Raw genomic sequence first — 17,184 nt, forward strand, 5'->3', positions numbered from 1 at the left:
GTTACATGCATGAGGAGGAGGAGATATTACTGGTATGAGGGTAGTTACATGTATGGAGGAGGAGGAGATATTACTGGTATGAGGGGCAGTTACATGTATGGAGGAGGAGGAGATATTACTGGTATGAGGGGCAGTTACATGTATGGAGGAGGAGGAGATATTACTGGTATGAGGGTAGTTACATGTATGGAGGAGGAGGAGATATTACTGGTATGAGGGGTAGTTACATGTATGGAGGAGGAGGAGATATTACTGGTATGAGGGTAGTTACATGTATGGAGGAGGAGGAGGAGATATTACTGGTATGAGGGGTAGTTACATGTATGGAGGAGGAGGAGATATTACTGGTATGAGGGTAGTTACATGTATGGAGGAGGAGGAGATATTACTGGTATGAGGGGTAGTTACATGTATGGAGGAGGAGGGGATATTACTGGTATGAGGGGTAGTTACATGTATGGAGGAGGAGGAGATATTACTGGTATGAGGGGTAGTTACATGTATGGAGGAGGAGGAGGAGATATTACTGGTATGAGGGTAGTTACATGTATGGAGGAGGAGGAGATATTACTGGTATGAGGGGTAGTTACATGTATGGGGGAGGAGGAGATATTACTGGTATGAGGGTAGTTACATGTATGGAGGAGGAGGAGGAGATATTACTGGTATGAGGGGTAGTTACATGTATGGAGGAGGAGGAGATATTACTGGTATGAGGGGTAGTTACATGTATGGAGGAGGAGGAGGAGATATTACTGGTATGAGGGGTAGTTACATGTATGGAGGAGGAGGAGATATTACTGGTATGAGGGGTAGTTACATGTATGGGGGAGGAGGAGATATTACTGGTATGAGGGTAGTTACATGTATGGAGGAGGAGATATTACTGGTATGAGGGGTAGTTACATGTATGGAGGAGGAGGAGATATTACTGGTATGAGGGGCAGTTACATGTATGGAGGAGGAGGAGGAGATATTACTGGTATGAGGGTAGTTACATGTATGGAGGAGGAGGAGATATTACTGGTATGAGGGGTAGTTACATGTATGGAGGAGGAGGAGATATTACTGGTATGAGGGGTAGTTACATGTATGGAGGAGGAGGAGATATTACTGGTATGAGGGGTAGTTACATGTATGGAGGAGGAGGAGATATTACTGGTATGAGGGCAGTTACATGTATGGGGGAGGAGGAGATATTACTGGTATGAGGGTAGTTACATGTATGGAGGAGGAGATATTACTGGTATGAGGGGTAGTTACATGTATGGAGGAGGAGGAGATATTACTGGTATGAGGGGTAGTTACATGTATGGGGGAGGAGGAGATATTACTGGTATGAGGGTAGTTACATGTATGGAGGAGGAGATATTACTGGTATGAGGGGTAGTTACATGTATGGAGGAGGAGGAGATATTACTGGTATGAGGGTAGTTACATGTATGGAGGAGGAGGAGATATTACTGGTATGAGGGTAGTTACATGTATGGGGGAGGAGGAGATATTACTGGTATGAGGGTAGTTACATGTATGGAGGAGGAGGAGGAGATATTACTGGTATGAGGGGTAGTTACATGTATGGGGGAGGAGGAGATATTACTGGTATGAGGGGTAGTTACATGTATGGAGGAGGAGGAGATATTACTGGTATGAGGGGTAGTTACATGTATGGGGGAGGAGGAGATATTACTGGTATGATATTACTAGTTCATGTTTGGGGGAGGAGGAGGAGATATTACTGGTATGAGGGGCAGTTACATGTATGGAGGAGGAGGAGATATTACTGGTATGAGGGTAGTTACATGTATGGAGGAGTAGGAGATATTACTGGTATGAGGGGTAGTTACATGTATGGAGGAGGAGGAGATATTACTGGTATGAGGGCAGTTACATGTATGGAGGAGGAGGAGGAATATTACTGGTATGAGGGGTAGTTACATGTATGGAGGAGGAGGAGATATTACTGGTATGAGGGGTAGTTACATGTATGGAGGAGGAGGAGATATTACTGGTATGAGGGTAGTTACATGTATGGAGGAGGAGGAGGAGATATTACTGGTATGAGGGGTAGTTACATGTATGGAGGAGGAGGAGGAGATATTACTGGTATGAGGGGTAGTTACATGTATGGAGGAGGAGGAGATATTACTGGTATGAGGGGTAGTTACATGTATGGAGGAGGAGGAGGAGATATTACTGGTATGAGGGGTAGTTACATGTATGGAGGAGGAGGAGATATTACTGGTATGAGGGTAGTTACATGTATGGAGGAGGAGGAGATATTACTGGTATGAGGGTAGTTACATGTATGGAGGAGGAGGAGATATTACTGGTATGAGGGTAGTTACATGTATGGAGGAGGAGGAGGAGATATTACTGGTATGAGGGGTAGTTACATGTATGGAGGAGGAGGAGATATTACTGGTATGAGGGTAGTTACATGTATGGGGGAGGAGGAGATATTACTGGTATGAGGGGCAGTTACATGTATGGGGGAGGAGGAGATATTACTGGTATGAGGGGCAGTTACATGTATGGAGGAGGAGGAGATATTACTGGTATGAGGGGTAGTTACATGTATGGAGGAGGAGGAGATATTACTGGTATGAGGGGTAGTTACATGTATGGAGGAGGAGGAGATATTACTGGTATGAGGGTAGTTACATGTATGGAGGAGGAGGAGATATTACTGGTATGAGGGGTAGATACATGTATGGAGGAGGAGGAGATATTACTGGTATGAGGGGTAGTTACATGTATGGAGGAGGAGGAGATATTACTGGTATGAGGGGCAGTTACATGTATGGAGGAGGAGGAGGAGATATTACTGGTATGAGGGGTAGTTACATGTATGGAGGAGGAGGAGATATTACTGGTATGAGGTAGTTACATGTATGGAGGAGGAGGAGATATTACTGGTATGAGGGGTAGTTACATGTATGGAGGAGGAGGAGATATTACTGGTATGAGGGTAGTTACATGTATGGAGGAGGAGGAGATATTACTGGTATGAGGGGCAGTTACATGTATGGGGGAGGAGGAGATATTACTGGTATGAGGGGTAGTTACATGTATGGGGGAGGAGATATTACTGGTATGAGGGGCAGTTACATGTATGGGGGAGGAGGAGATATTACTGGTATGATATTACTAGTTCATGTTTGGGGGAGGAGGAGGAGATATTACTGGTATGATATTACTAGTTCATGTTTGGGGGAGGAGGAGGAGATATTACTGGTATGATATTACTAGTTCATGTTTGGGGGAGATATAACGGGTATGAGGAGTTATTTACCGGGTTCACTGTCGTCGCTCGAGTGGAGCCTTGGTTGCTAAGGTAACTGCCAGACGTCATAAGCAGTCGCCTGGTCATGTGATATACGTCGAGCCTTCAGCCGGGAGTTGTTACCTAGTAACCGTAGTGTTGATATTTTGACGTCATCACGAAATTGTCGCCGCGTGAGTGACGTCATTGGTAGTGGCCGCAGAGTCCTCGGTTGCCTGGTAACAGTTGACAGTCGCATACCGTGATTACCCGGGGTCACCATGAGCAGTAGGACCGGAGAGCGGGCCCGGGGCGGGACATCAGGACAGGTAACCTCTCTACTGTGTTCTCCGCCCACATCAACGGGCTGTAAATTAACCTCAGTAATCCTGCGGCATCGCATCCCAGTGTGTACGGGGAAGGAGGAGTCATGTGCAGTGTTGCTATGGGTAACTTCACTTCCTGCTCCCGATGTTCTCCGCTCTGTGATAATACAGAAATGTCATCCAGCGTGTTCTCATATATACCGGAGGTACCGAAGATGAACGGGGAAGAGTGCCTCCATAACAGTGACCGGAGAGTGCCCCCATAACAGTGACCGGAGAGTGCCCCCATAACAGTGACCGGAGAGCCCCCCCATAACAGTGACCGGAGAGCGCCCCCATAACAGTGACCGGAGAGTGCCCCCATAACAGTGACCGGAGAGAGCCCCACATAACAGTGACCGGAGAGTGCCCCCATAACAGTGACCGGAGAGTGCCCCCATAACAGTGACCGGAGAGCCCCCCCATAACAGTGACCGGAGAGTGCCCCCATAACAGTGACCGGAGAGCGCCCCCATAATAGTGACCGGAGAGTGCCCCCATAACAGTGACCGGAGAGTGCCCCCATAATAGTGACCGGAGAGTGCCCCCATAACAGTGACTGCACAGTGCCCCCATAACAGTGACCGGAGAGTGCCCCCATAACAGTAACCGGAGAGCGCCTCCATAACAGTGACCGGAGAGTGCCTCCATAACAGTGACCGGAGAGTGCCCCCATAACAGTGACCGGAGAGTGCCCCCATAACAGTGACCGGAGAGTGCCCCCATAACAGTGACCGGAGAGTGCCCCCATAACAGTGACCGGAGAGTGCCCCCATAACAGTGACCGGAGAGTGCCCCCATAACAGTGACCGGAGAGTGCCCCCATAACAGTGACCGGAGAGTGCCCCCATAACAGTGACCGGAGAGTGCCTCCATAACAGTGACCGGAGAGTGCCCCCATAACAGTGACCGGAGAGTGCCTCCATAACAGTGACCGGAGAGTGCCCCCATAACAGTGACCGGAGAGTGCCCCCATAACAGTGACCGGAGAGTGCCTCCATAACAGTGACCGGAGAGTGCCCCCATAACAGTGACCGGAGAGTGCCTCCATAACAGTGACCGGAGAGTGCCCCCATAACAGTGACCGGAGAGCGCCCCCATAACAGTGACCGGAGAGCGCCCCCATAACAGTGACCGGAGAGCGCCCCCATAACAGTGACCGGAGAGTGCCCCCATAACAGTGACCGGAGAGAGCCCCACATAACAGTGACCGGAGAGTGCCCCCATAACAGTGACCGGAGAGCGCCCCCATAACAGTGACCGGAGAGCGCCCCCATAACAGTGACCGGAGAGCGCCCCCATAACAGTGACCGGAGAGTGCCCCCATAACAGTGACCGGAGAGTGCCTCCATAACAGTGACCGGAGAGCGCCCCCATAACAGTTACCGGAGAGTGCCCCCATAACAGTGACCGGAGAGCGCCCCCATAACAGTGACCGGAGAGTGCCCCCATAACAGTGACCGGAGAGTGCCCCCATAACAGTGACCGGAGAGTGCCCCCATAACAGTGACCGGAGAGTGCCCCCATAACAGTGACCGGAGAGTGCCTCCATAACAGTGACCGGAGAGTGCCCCCATAACAGTGACCGGAGAGTGCCTCCATAACAGTGACCGGAGAGTGCCCCCATAACAGTGACCGGAGAGCGCCTCCATAACAGTGACCGGAGAGCGCCCCATAACAGTGACCGGAGAGTGCCCCCATAACAGTGACTGCACAGTGCCCCCATAACAGTGACTGGAGAGTGCCCCCATAACAGTGACTGCACAGTGCCCCCATAACAGTGACCGGAGAGTGCCCCCATAACAGTGACCGGAGAGCGCCCCCATAACAGTGACCGGAGAGTGCCCCCATAACAGTGACCGGAGAGCGCCCCCATAACAGTGACCGGAGAGTGCCCCCATAACAGTGACCGGAGAGTGCCCCATAACAGTGACCGGAGAGTGCCCCCATAACAGTGACCGGAGAGTGCCCCCATAACAGTGACCGGAGAGTGCCCCCATAACAGTGACCGGAGAGTGCCCCATAACAGTGACCGGAGAGTGCCCCCATAACAGTGACCGGAGAGTGCCCCCATAACAGTGACCGGAGAGTGCCCCCATAACAGTGACCGGAGAGTGCCCCCATAACAGTGACCGGAGAGTGCCCCCATAACAGTGACCGGAGAGTGCCTCCATAACAGTGACCGGAGAGCGCCTCCATAACAGTGACCGGAGAGTGCCCCCATAACAGTGACCGGAGAGTGCCCCCATAACAGTGACCGGAGACTGCCCCCATAACAGTGACCGGAGAGCGCCTCCATAACAGTGACCGGAGAGCGCCTCCATAACAGTGACCGGAGAGTGCCTCCATAACAGTGACTGCACAGTGCCCCCATAACAGTGACTGGAGAGTGCCCCCATAACAGTGACTGCACAGTGCCCCCATAACAGTGACCGGAGAGTGCCCCCATTACAGTGACCGGAGAGCGCCCCCATAACAGTGACCGGAGAGTGCCTTCATAACAGTGACCGGAGAGTGCCCCATAACAGTGACCGGAGAGTGCCCCCATAACAGTGACCGGAGAGCGCCTCCATAACAGTGACCGGAGAGCGCCTCCATAACAGTGACCGGAGAGCGCCCCCATAACAGTGACCGGAGAGTGCCCCCATAACAGTAACCGGAGAGCGCCCCCATAACAGTGACCGGAGAGCGCCTCCATAACAGTGACCGGAGAGTGCCCCCATAACAGTGACCGGAGAGTGCCTCCATAACAGTGACCGGAGAGTGCCCCCATAACAGTGACCGGAGAGTGCCCCCATAACAGTGACCGGAGAGAGCCCCCATAACAGTGACCGGAGAGCGCCCCAATAACAGTGATCGGAGAGCGCCCCCATAACAGTGACCGGAGAGCGCCCCCATAACAGTGACCGGAGAGCGCCCCAATAACAGTGATCGGAGAGTGCCCCCATAACAGTGACCGGAGAGTGCCCCATAACAGTGACCGGAGAGCGCCCCCATAACAGTGACCGGAGAGCGCCCCCATAACAGTGACCGGAGAGCGCCCCCATAAAAGTGACCGGAGAGCGCGCCCATAACAGTGACCGGAGAGTGCCCCCATAACAGTGATCGGAGAGTGCCCCCATAACAGTGACCGGAGAGTGCCTCCATAACAGTGACCGGAGAGTGCCTCCATAACAGTGACCGGAGAGTGCCTCCATAACAGTGACCGGAGAGTGCCTCCATAACAGTGACCGGAGAGTGCCTCCATAACAGTGACCGGAGAGTGCCCCCATAACAGTGACTGCACAGTGCCCCCATAACAGTGACCGGAGAGTGCCCCCATAACAGTGACCGGAGAGTGCCCCCATAACAGTGACCGGAGAGTGCCTCCATAACAGTGACCGGAGAGTGCCTCCATAACAGTGACCGGAGAGTGCCTCCATAACAGTGACCGGAGAGCGCCTCCATAACAGTGACCGGAGAGTGCCCCCATAACAGTGACCGGAGAGTGCCCCCATAACAGTGACCGGAGAGCGCCCCCATAACAGTGACCGGAGAGCGCCCCCATAACAGTGACCGGAGAGCGCCCCCATAACAGTGACCGGAGACTGCCCCCATAACAGTGACCGGAGAGCGCCCCAATAACTGTGACCGGAGAGTGCCCCCATAACAGTGACCGGAGAGTGCCCCCATAACAGTGACCGGAGAGCGCCCCCATAACAGTGACCGGAGAGCGCCCCCATAACAGTGACCGGAGAGTGCCCCCATAACAGTGACCGGAGACTGCCCCCATAACAGTGACCGGAGAGCGCCCCAATAACTGTGACCGGAGAGTGCCCCCATAACAGTGACCGGAGAGTGCCCCCATAACAGTGGACCGGAGAGTGCCCCCATAACAGTGACCGGAGAGCGCCCCCATAACAGTGACCGGAGAGCGCCCCCCATACCAGTGACCGGAGAGCGCCCCCATACCAGTGACCGGAGAGCGCCCCCATACCAGTGACCGGAGAGCGCCCCCATAACAGTGACCGGAGAGCGCCCCCATAACAGTGACCGGAGAGCGCCCCCATAACAGTGACCGGAGAGCGCCCCCATAACAGTGATCGGAGAGCGCCCCCATAACAGTGACCGGAGAGCGCCCCCATAACAGTGACCGGAGAGTGCCCCCATAACAGTGACCGGAGAGCGCCCCCATAACAGTGACCGGAGAGCGCCTCCATAATAGTGACCGGAGAGCGCCCCCATAACAGTGACCGGAGAGCGCCTCCATAACAGTGACCGGAGAGCGCCTCCATAACAGTGACCGCACAGTGCCCCCATGACAGTGACCGGACAGTGCCCCCATATCAGTGACCGCACAGTGCCCTTGTAACAGTGACCGCACAGTGCCCCCATAACAGTGACCGGAGAGTGCCCCCATAACAGTGACCGGAGAGTGCCCCCATAACAGTGACCGGAGAGTGCCCCCATAACAGTGACCGCACAGCGCCCCCATAACAGTGACCGGAGACTGCCCCCATAACAGTGACCGGAGAGCGCCCCAATAACAGTGACCGGAGAGTGCCCCCATAACAGTGACCCGAGAGTGCCCCCATAACAGTGACCGGAGAGTGCCCCATAACAGTGACCGGAGAGCGCCCCCATACCAGTGACCGGAGAGCGCCCCCATAACAGTGACCGGAGAGTGCCCCCATAACAGTGACCGGAGAGTGCCCCCATAACAGTGACCGGAGAGTGCCCCCATAACAGTGACCGGAGAGTGCCCCCATAATAGTGACCGGAGAGTGCCCCCATAACAGTGACTGCACAGTGCCCCCATAACATTGACTGGAGAGTGCCCCCTTAACAGTGACTGGAATGTGCCCCCATATCAGTGACCGCACAGTGCCCCATAATAGTGACCGCACAGTGCCCCCGTAACAGTGACCGCACAGTGCCCTCGTAACAGTGACTGCACAGGGCCCCCGTAACAGTGACTGCACAGGGCCCCCGTATCAGTGACCGCACAGTGCCCCCATAACAGTGACCGCACAGTGCCCCCATAACAGTGACCGCACAGTGACCGCACAGTTCCCCCATAACAGTGACCGCACAGGGCCCCCATAACAGTGAACGGAGTGTACCCCCATAACAGTGAACAGAGAGTACCCCCATAACAGTGACCACACAGTGCCCCCATAACAGTGACCGCACAGTGCTCCCATCACAGTGATTGCACAGTGCCCCCATCACAGTGATTGCAGAGTGCCCCCATCACAGTGATTGCACAGTGCCCCCATCACAGTGATTGCACAGTGCCCCCATCTCAGTGATTGCACAGTGCCCCCATAACAGTGATTGCACAGTGCCCCCATAACAGTGACTGGAGAGTGCCCTCATAACAGTGACCGGAGAGTACCCCCATAACAGTGACCGCACAGTGCCCCCATGACAGTGACCGGACAGTGCCCCCATATCAGAGTCCCATCCTGATATGTTATGTATACGTGGTGTATGAAGAGGTCAGAGCCCGGTGTCATGTGATCCAGTATATCTCCAGATACTCCCTCTAGTGGTGGACATTGGACTGTCACATCCTGATATGTTATGTATACGCGGTGTATGAAGAGGTCAGAGCCCGGTGTCATGTGATTCAATATAACAACAGATACTCCCTCTAGTGGTGGACATCGGACTGTCACATCCTGATATGTTATATATACTGTAATGATGGGGGTAGGGAAACAGACAAGTGAGCCCTAATCTACCCGCCACTCAGTCCCTGCCTACTTGCAACGACCCGCCCTAGGCGACGGCGTACAACTGGGCGACGGTCCCTACGCTCAATAAGTGCACGACAGACAAACAGACAAGGGAACACAAAACCAAAGGGAAATGGGGCAGTTGCCCACGGTAACACCGTGAGCAACAAGAGAGGTGAAAGAGCCGAGTCAAACCAGGAGTGTACGAGGTACCAAACGCAGAGCAGGAGAGTAATCAGTAAGCCAGGGTCATATGAAGCAAGGTCAAATAGTAAAGAAGCTGCAGCAGGGCCAGGAAACCACACGGGAAGAATCACAAGCAAAGGAGGAACAGGAAAGGCAGGTATAAATAGACAGAGGGCGGGAGCTAGCTCCGTCTGGCCAGGCTGTGATAGGCTCTCCCACTCCCAAGCCTGCCATCCTGAGTGGTGGAAGATGGAGTCAGTCTCACAGACATAGAAGCAGGTGCAGACTGATTACCTATGGGCGTAGACACAGAAGCTGTGCCTGGCAGATCCTTTACATATACGCTGTGTATGAAGAGGTCAGAGCCCGGTGTCATGTGTTCCAATATAATTCCAGACACTCCCTCTAGTGGTGGACATTGGACTGTCACATCCTGATATGTTATGTATACGTGGTGTATGAAGAGGTCAGAGCCCGGTGTCATGTGATCCAGTATAATTCCAGACACTCCCTCTAGTGGTGGACATTGGACTGTCACATCCTGATATGTTATGTATACGCGGTGTATGAAGAGGTCAGAGCCCGGTGTCATGTGATCCAGTATAACTACAGACACTCCCTCTAGTGGTGGACTTTGGACTGTCACATCCTGATATGTTATGTATACGTGGTGTATGAAGAGGTCAGAGCCCGGTGTCATGTGTTCCAATATAATTCCAGACACTCCCTCTAGTGGTGGACATTGGACTGTCACATCCTGATATGTTATATATATGCGGTGTATGAAGAGGTCAGAGCCCGGTGTCATGTCATCCAGTATAACAGCAGATACTCCCTCTAGTGGTGGACATTGGACTGTCACATCCTGATATGTTATATATATGCGGTGTATGAAGAGGTCAGAGCCCGGTGTCATGTCATCCAGTATAACTCCAAGAACTCCCTCTAGTGGTGGACATTGGACTGTCACATCCTGATATGTTGCGTATACGCGGTGTATGAAGAGATCAGAGCTCGGTGTCATGTGATCCAGTATAATTCCAGATAGTCCCTCTAGTGGTGGACATTGGACTGTCACATCCTGATATGTTGCGTATACGCGGTGTATGAAGAGATCAGAGCTCGGTGTCATGTGATTCAGTATAACAGATACTCCCTCTAGTAGTGGACATTGGACTCTCACATCTTGATATGTTATGTATACGTGGTGTATGAAGAGGTCAGAGCCCGGTGTCATGTGATCCAGTATAACTCCAGACACTCCCTCTAGTGGTGGACATTGGACTGTCACATCCTGATATGTTATGTATACGCGGTGTATGTAGAGGTCAGAGCCCGGTGTCATGTGATCCAGTATAACTCCAGATACTCCCTCTAGTGGTGGACATTGGACTCTCACATCTTGATATGTTATATATACGCGGTGTATGAAGATGTCAGAGCCCGTTGTCATGTGATCCAGTATAACACCAGATACTCCCTCTAGTGGTGGACATTGGACTGTCACATCCTGATATGTTATGTATATGCGGTGTATGAAGATGTCAGAGCCCGGTCTCATGTGATCCAGTATAACAGATACTCCCTCTAGTAGTGGACATTGGACTCTCACATCTTGATATGTTATGTATACGTGGTGTATGAAGAGGTCAGAGCCCGGTGTCATGTGATCCAGTATAACTCCAGACACTCCCTCTAGTGGTGGACATTGGACTGTCACATCCTGATATGTTGTGTATACGCGGTGTATGAAGAGATCAGAGCCCGGTGTCATGTGATCCAGTATAACAGAAGATACTCCCTCTAGTGGTCGACATTGGACTGTCACATCTGATATGTTATGTATACGCGGTGTATGAAGAGGTCAGAGCCCGGTGTCATGTGATCTAGTATAACAGCAGATACTCCCTCTAGTGGTGGACATTGGACTGTCACATCCTGATATGTTGTGTATACGCAGTGTATGAAGAGATCAGAGCCCGGTGTCATGTGATCCAGTATAACAGAAGATACTCCCTCTAGTGGTCGACATTGGACTGTCACATCTGATATGTTATGTATACGCGGTGTATGAAGAGGTCAGAGCCCGTTTCATGTGATTCAGTATAACTCCAGATACTCCCTCTAGTGGTGGTCGTTGAACTCTCACATCCTGATATGTTATGTATACGCGGTGTATAAAGAGGTCATAGCCGGGTGTCATGTGATCCAGTATAACAGATACTCCCTCTAGTGGTGGACATTGGACTGTCACATCCTGATATGTTATGTATACGCGGTGTATGTAGAGGTCAGAGCCCGGTGTCATGTGATCCAGTATAACTCCAGATACTCCCTCTAGTGGTGGACATTGGACTATCACATCCTGATATGTTATGTATATGCGGTGTATGAAGATGTCAGAGCCCGTTGTCATGTGATCCAGTATAACACCAGATACTCCCTCTAGTGGTGGACATTGGACTGTCACATCCTGATATGTTATGTATATGCGGTGTATGAAGATGTCAGAGCCCGGTCTCATGTGATCCAGTATAACAGATACTCCCTCTAGTGGTGGACATTGGACTGTCACATCCTGATATGTTATATATATGCGGTGTATGAAGAGATCAGAGCCCTTTGTCATGTCATCCAGTATAACTCCAGACACTCCCTCTAGTGGTGGACATTTGACTGTCACATCCTGATATGTTATGTATATGCGGTGTATGAAGAGGTCAGAGCCCGGTGTCATGTGATCTAGTATAACAACAGATACTCCCTCTAGTGGTGGACATTGGACTGTTACATCCTGATATGTTATGTATATGCGGTGTATGAAGAGGTCAGAGCCCGGTCTCATGTGATTCAGTATAACAGATACTCCCTCTAGTGGTGGACATTGGACTGTCACATCCTCATATGTTATGTATACGCGATGTATGAAGAGGTCAGAGCCCGGTGTCATGTGATCTAGTATAACACCAGATACTCCCTCTAGTGGTGGACATTGGACTGTCCCATCCTGATATGTTATGTATACGCGGTGTATGAAGAGGTCAGAGCCCGTTTCATGTGATTCAGTATAACTCCAGATACTCCCTCTAGTGGTGGACATTGGACTGTCCCATCCTGATATGTTATGTATACGCGGTGTATGAAGAGCTCAGAGCCCGGTGTCATGTGATCTAGTATAACTCCAGACACTCCCTCTAGTGGTGGACATTGGACTGTCACATCCTGATATGTTATGTATACGCGGTGTATGAAGAGGTCAGAGCCAGTTTCATGTGATTCAGTATAATTCCAGACACTCCCTCTAGTGGTGGACATTGGACTGTCACATCCTGATATGTTATGCATACGCAGTGTATGGAGAGCTGCAGATAGGACTGTGTTTCTACCGTGTTGCATGCGTATTTTCATCGTATGTTCATTGTATGTATGTCGTATGTTTGTCGTATATTCATTGTGTTTGTCATATGTTCATTGTATGTTTGCCGTATGTTCATTGTATGTTTGTCGTATGTTGATTGTATGTTTGTCGTATGTTGATTGAATGTTTGTCGTATGTTCATTGTATGTTTGTCGTTTGTTTATTGTATGTTCATTGTATGTTTGTTGTATGTTTGTCGTATATTCATTGTGTTTGTTGTATATTCATTGTGTTTGTCGTATGTTCATTGTATGTTTATCTTATGTTAATTTTATGTTTGTCGTATGTACATTGTATGTTTGTTGTATGTTCATTGTATGTTTGTCATATGTACATTGTATGTTTGTCGTATGTACACTGTATGTTTGTCGTATATTCATTGTATGTTTGTCGTATGTTCATTGTATGTTTGTTGTATGTTTGTCGTATGTTCATTGTATGTTTGTCGTATGTTTGTCGTATTTACACTGTATGTTTGTCGTATGTACATTGTATGTTTGTTGTATGTTCATTGTATGTTTGTTGTATGTACATTGTATGTTTGTCGTATGTACATTGTATGTTTGTTGTATGTTCATTGTATGTTTGTTGTATGTTCATTGTATGTTTGTCGTATGTACATTGTATGTTTGTCGTATGTTCATTGTATGTTTGTTGTATGTTTGTCGTATTTACACTGTATGTTTGTCGTATATTCATTGTATGTTTGTCGTATGTTCATTGTATGTTTGTTGGATGTTTGTCGTATGTTCATTGTATGTTTGTCGTATGTTTGTCGTATTTACACTGTATGTTTGTCGTATGTACATTGTATGTTTGTTGTATGTTCATTGTATGTTTGCCGTATGTTCATTGTATGTTTGTCGTATGTTCATTGTATGTGTGTCGTATGTTTGTCGTATGTACATTGTATGTTTGTATGTACATTGTATGTTTGTTTGTTCATTGTATGTTTGTCGTATGTTCATTGTATGTTTGTCGTATGTACATTGTATGTTTGTTGTATGTACATTGTATGTTTGTTGTATGTTCATTGTGTTTGTCGTATGTACATTGTATGTTTGTCCTATGTACACTGTATGTTTGTCGTATATTCATTGTATGTTTGTCGTATGTTCATCGTATGTTTGTTGTATGTTTGTCGTATGTTTGTCGTATTTACACTGTATGTTTGTCGTATGTACATTGTATGTTTGTTGTATGTTCATTGTATGTTTGTCGTATGTACACTGTATATTTGTCGTATGTACACTGTATGTTTGTCGTATGTACACTGTATGTTTGTCGTATATTCATTGTATGTTTGTCGTATGTTCATTGTGTTTGTTGTATGTTTGTCGTATGTTCATTGTATGTTTGTCGTATGTTTGTCGTATTTACACTGTATGTTTGTCGTATGTACATTGTATGTTTGTTGTATGTTCATTGTATGTTTGTCGTATGTACATTGTATGTGTGTCGTATGTTTGTTGTATGTTCGTCGCCGTTAAATGCTCCTGATGCGTATTCTATAAGGGTCTCTAGACCTCTAAGGGTCTCATTTTGTATATCCTCTTTTCATTGTATATAGAAGCGCTGTTTACAGTCCACAAAGCACGGGTTGAGAAGCCGGTACCGCGCAGTATACGTTTTCCTATGTTTGCTGCTGTGTGATTAGATGTAATCTATATGGACACTGTGTAGGATCTCTGGACACTATAATAATGTATGTCCACAGATCCTCATTCTGAGCGGCCTCTCATAGCGCTGACACGGAGCTGTGCGGACTCCAGACTGCCGCCTCTGAGCTCGCTGTTCTGTCACTCCGCCGTTACTCTCACACATGTGCTTGTCAGGTGGTTGAGCATCTCTCGGCCCTGCAGCTGTTTATCCTCCATCTCCGCAGTGACTGGCAGGAGTCTGTGGCCCCGGGGCCCTATCATACATCACACAGTGATAATAAGAAAGTTCTGAGTGTGGGAATCGGGGGAGGAAAAAACAAAATATCCAAGTGCTTAAAATACAATTAATCCTTAACCCGTTCAGGACCCGGCTGATCGACGCCTCCATGACCGGCGTGGATGTGACGCTCTGCGCTCCTCCACCTGCAGGTAACATGTGACCGCCGTGGATGTGACGCTCTGCGCTCCTCCACCTGCTCGTAACATGGGACCGGCGTGATGAGGATTAACCATTTGTTGTCACTTCACAAGCCGCGTCCTATAAGTGTTGGCTGTCGTTCACCTTTCTCCCAGATCACTTTTCATCAATGTCTTTCCACCGTCGGATATTCCCGTCACCCTCTTTGCCGCCATGTTATTACCCAGATTTACTATAAGGCCATGTTCACACGGCGCAGATTTGCTGCCGATTTTCATGTATTTTTTTTAAACCAAAAACAGGAACAGAACCTAAAGAAAAGGAATATATACAGGAAGGTCTTCAAAGGCATCCAAAATCGGCAGTGAATCTGCAGTGTGTGAACAAGGCCTCAGCTTGTTTTTTATTATGAAGTTTTTTATGATGCCGCTGTCTTCTCAATGACCCTGTGCTGCCGAAACATGAAGAGTGACCCACGAAGTGCCCGGCGTGAAGAAGATTTATAGGGGTGTCATGGGGTTCATTAGGTTAATACACGATCAGCAGAGCCAGTGACGACAGGGCAACTCCAACAGGGTTTATTGTATCCAATGCTGACAGAACAAGTCTCCTACACTGCAGGGACCGCGCAGTCCCCAAAATCATCACAGGAACCTCCTCAGAGCGCCGGCCTCAGCTTCAGCTCTCATTATACATCCAGGAGATCTCCCTCCTCCCCAGGACAAGCTCTTATATACCCCTCAGGGGATGAAACTCCTCAGAGCCCCGGCCTCAGCTTCATCTCTCATTATACATCCATGAGATCCCCCTCCTCCCCAGGACAAGCCCTTATATACCCCTCAGGGGAGGAACATCCTCAGAGCCCCGGCCTCAGCTTCATCTCTCATTATACATCCAGAAGATCTCCCTCCTCCCCAGGACAAGCCCTTATATACCCCTCAGGGGAGGAACCTCCTCAGAGCGCCGGCCGCAGTTTCATCTCTCATTATACATCCATGAGATCCCCCTCCTCCCCAGGACAAGCCCTTATATACCCCTCAGGGGAGGAACATTCTCAGAGCGCCGGCCTCCGCTTCAGCTCTCATTATACATCCAGGAGACCCCCCTCCTCACCAGGACAAGCCCTTATATACCCCTCAGGGGATGAAACTCCTCAGAGCCCCGGCCTCAGCTTCATCTCTCATTATACATCCATGAGATCCCCCTCCTCCCCAGGACAAGCCCTTATATACCCCCTCAGGGGAGGAACATTCTCAGAGCGCCGGCCTCAGCTTCATCTCTCATTATACATCCAGAAGATCCCCCTCCTCCCCAGGGCAAGCCCTTATATACCCCTCAGGGGAGGAACCTCCTCAGAGCCCCGGCCTCAGCTTCATCTCTCATTATACATCCAGGAGATCCCCCTCCTCCCCAGGACAAGCTCTTATATACCCCTCAGGGGATGAAACTCCTCAGAGCCCCGGCCTCAGCTTCATCTCTCATTATACATCCATGAGATCCCCATCCTCCCCAGGACAAGCCCTTATATACCCCTCAGGGGAGGAACCTCCTCAGAGCCCCGGCCTCAGCTTCATCTCTCATTATACATCCAGAAGATCTCCCTCCTCCCCAGGACAAGCCCTTATATACCCCTCAGGGGAGGAACCTCCTCAGAGCGCCGGCCGCAGTTTCATCTCTCATTATACATCCATGAGATCCCCCTCCTCCCCAGGACAAGCTCTTATATACCCCTCAGGGGATGAAACTCCTCAGAGCCCCGGCCTCAGCTTCATCTCTCATTATACATCCATGAGATCCCCCTCCTCCCCAGGACAAGCCCTTATATACCCCTCAGGGGAGGAACATCCTCAGAGCCCCGGCCTCAGCTTCATCTCTCATTATACATCCAGAAGATCTCCCTCCTCCCCAGGACAAGCCCTTATATACCCCTCAGGGGAGGAACCTCCTCAGAGCGCCGGCCGCAGTTTCATCTCTCATTATACATCCATGAGATCCCCCTCCTCCCCAGGACAAGCCCTTATATACCCCTCAGGGGAGGAACATTCTCAGAGCGCCGGCCTCCGCTTCAGCTCTCATTATACATCCAGGAGACCCCCCTCCTCACCAGGACAAGCCCTTATATACCCCTCAGGGGATGAAACTCCTCAGAGC

At 49.9% G+C, this 17,184-nt stretch overlaps 2 protein-coding genes across 2 annotated transcripts in view; one reads left to right on the forward strand and one right to left on the reverse strand.

The window, feature by feature from the left end:
- The window catches only part of WDR54 (WD repeat domain 54), a 10,331-nt gene extending 6,783 nt beyond the window's left edge, over positions 1-3,548 (reverse strand). Inside the window, exon 1 of the mRNA XM_075844858.1 lies at positions 3,527-3,548. Coding sequence (XP_075700973.1) covers positions 3,527-3,548 — 22 coding nt within the window. The remainder of the gene's footprint in view (positions 1-3,526) is intronic.
- Positions 3,390-17,184, forward strand: part of C1H2orf81 (chromosome 1 C2orf81 homolog) — a 31,831-nt gene continuing 18,036 nt past the window's right edge. The window contains exon 1 of the mRNA XM_075848577.1: positions 3,390-3,594. Within this exon, the coding sequence (XP_075704692.1) occupies positions 3,547-3,594 (48 nt within the window). The 5' untranslated portion in view covers positions 3,390-3,546. The remainder of the gene's footprint in view (positions 3,595-17,184) is intronic.

Source organism: Rhinoderma darwinii, chromosome 1 (assembly GCF_050947455.1).
Source record: "Rhinoderma darwinii isolate aRhiDar2 chromosome 1, aRhiDar2.hap1, whole genome shotgun sequence".
NCBI classification, from domain to species: Eukaryota; Metazoa; Chordata; class Amphibia; order Anura; family Rhinodermatidae; genus Rhinoderma; species Rhinoderma darwinii.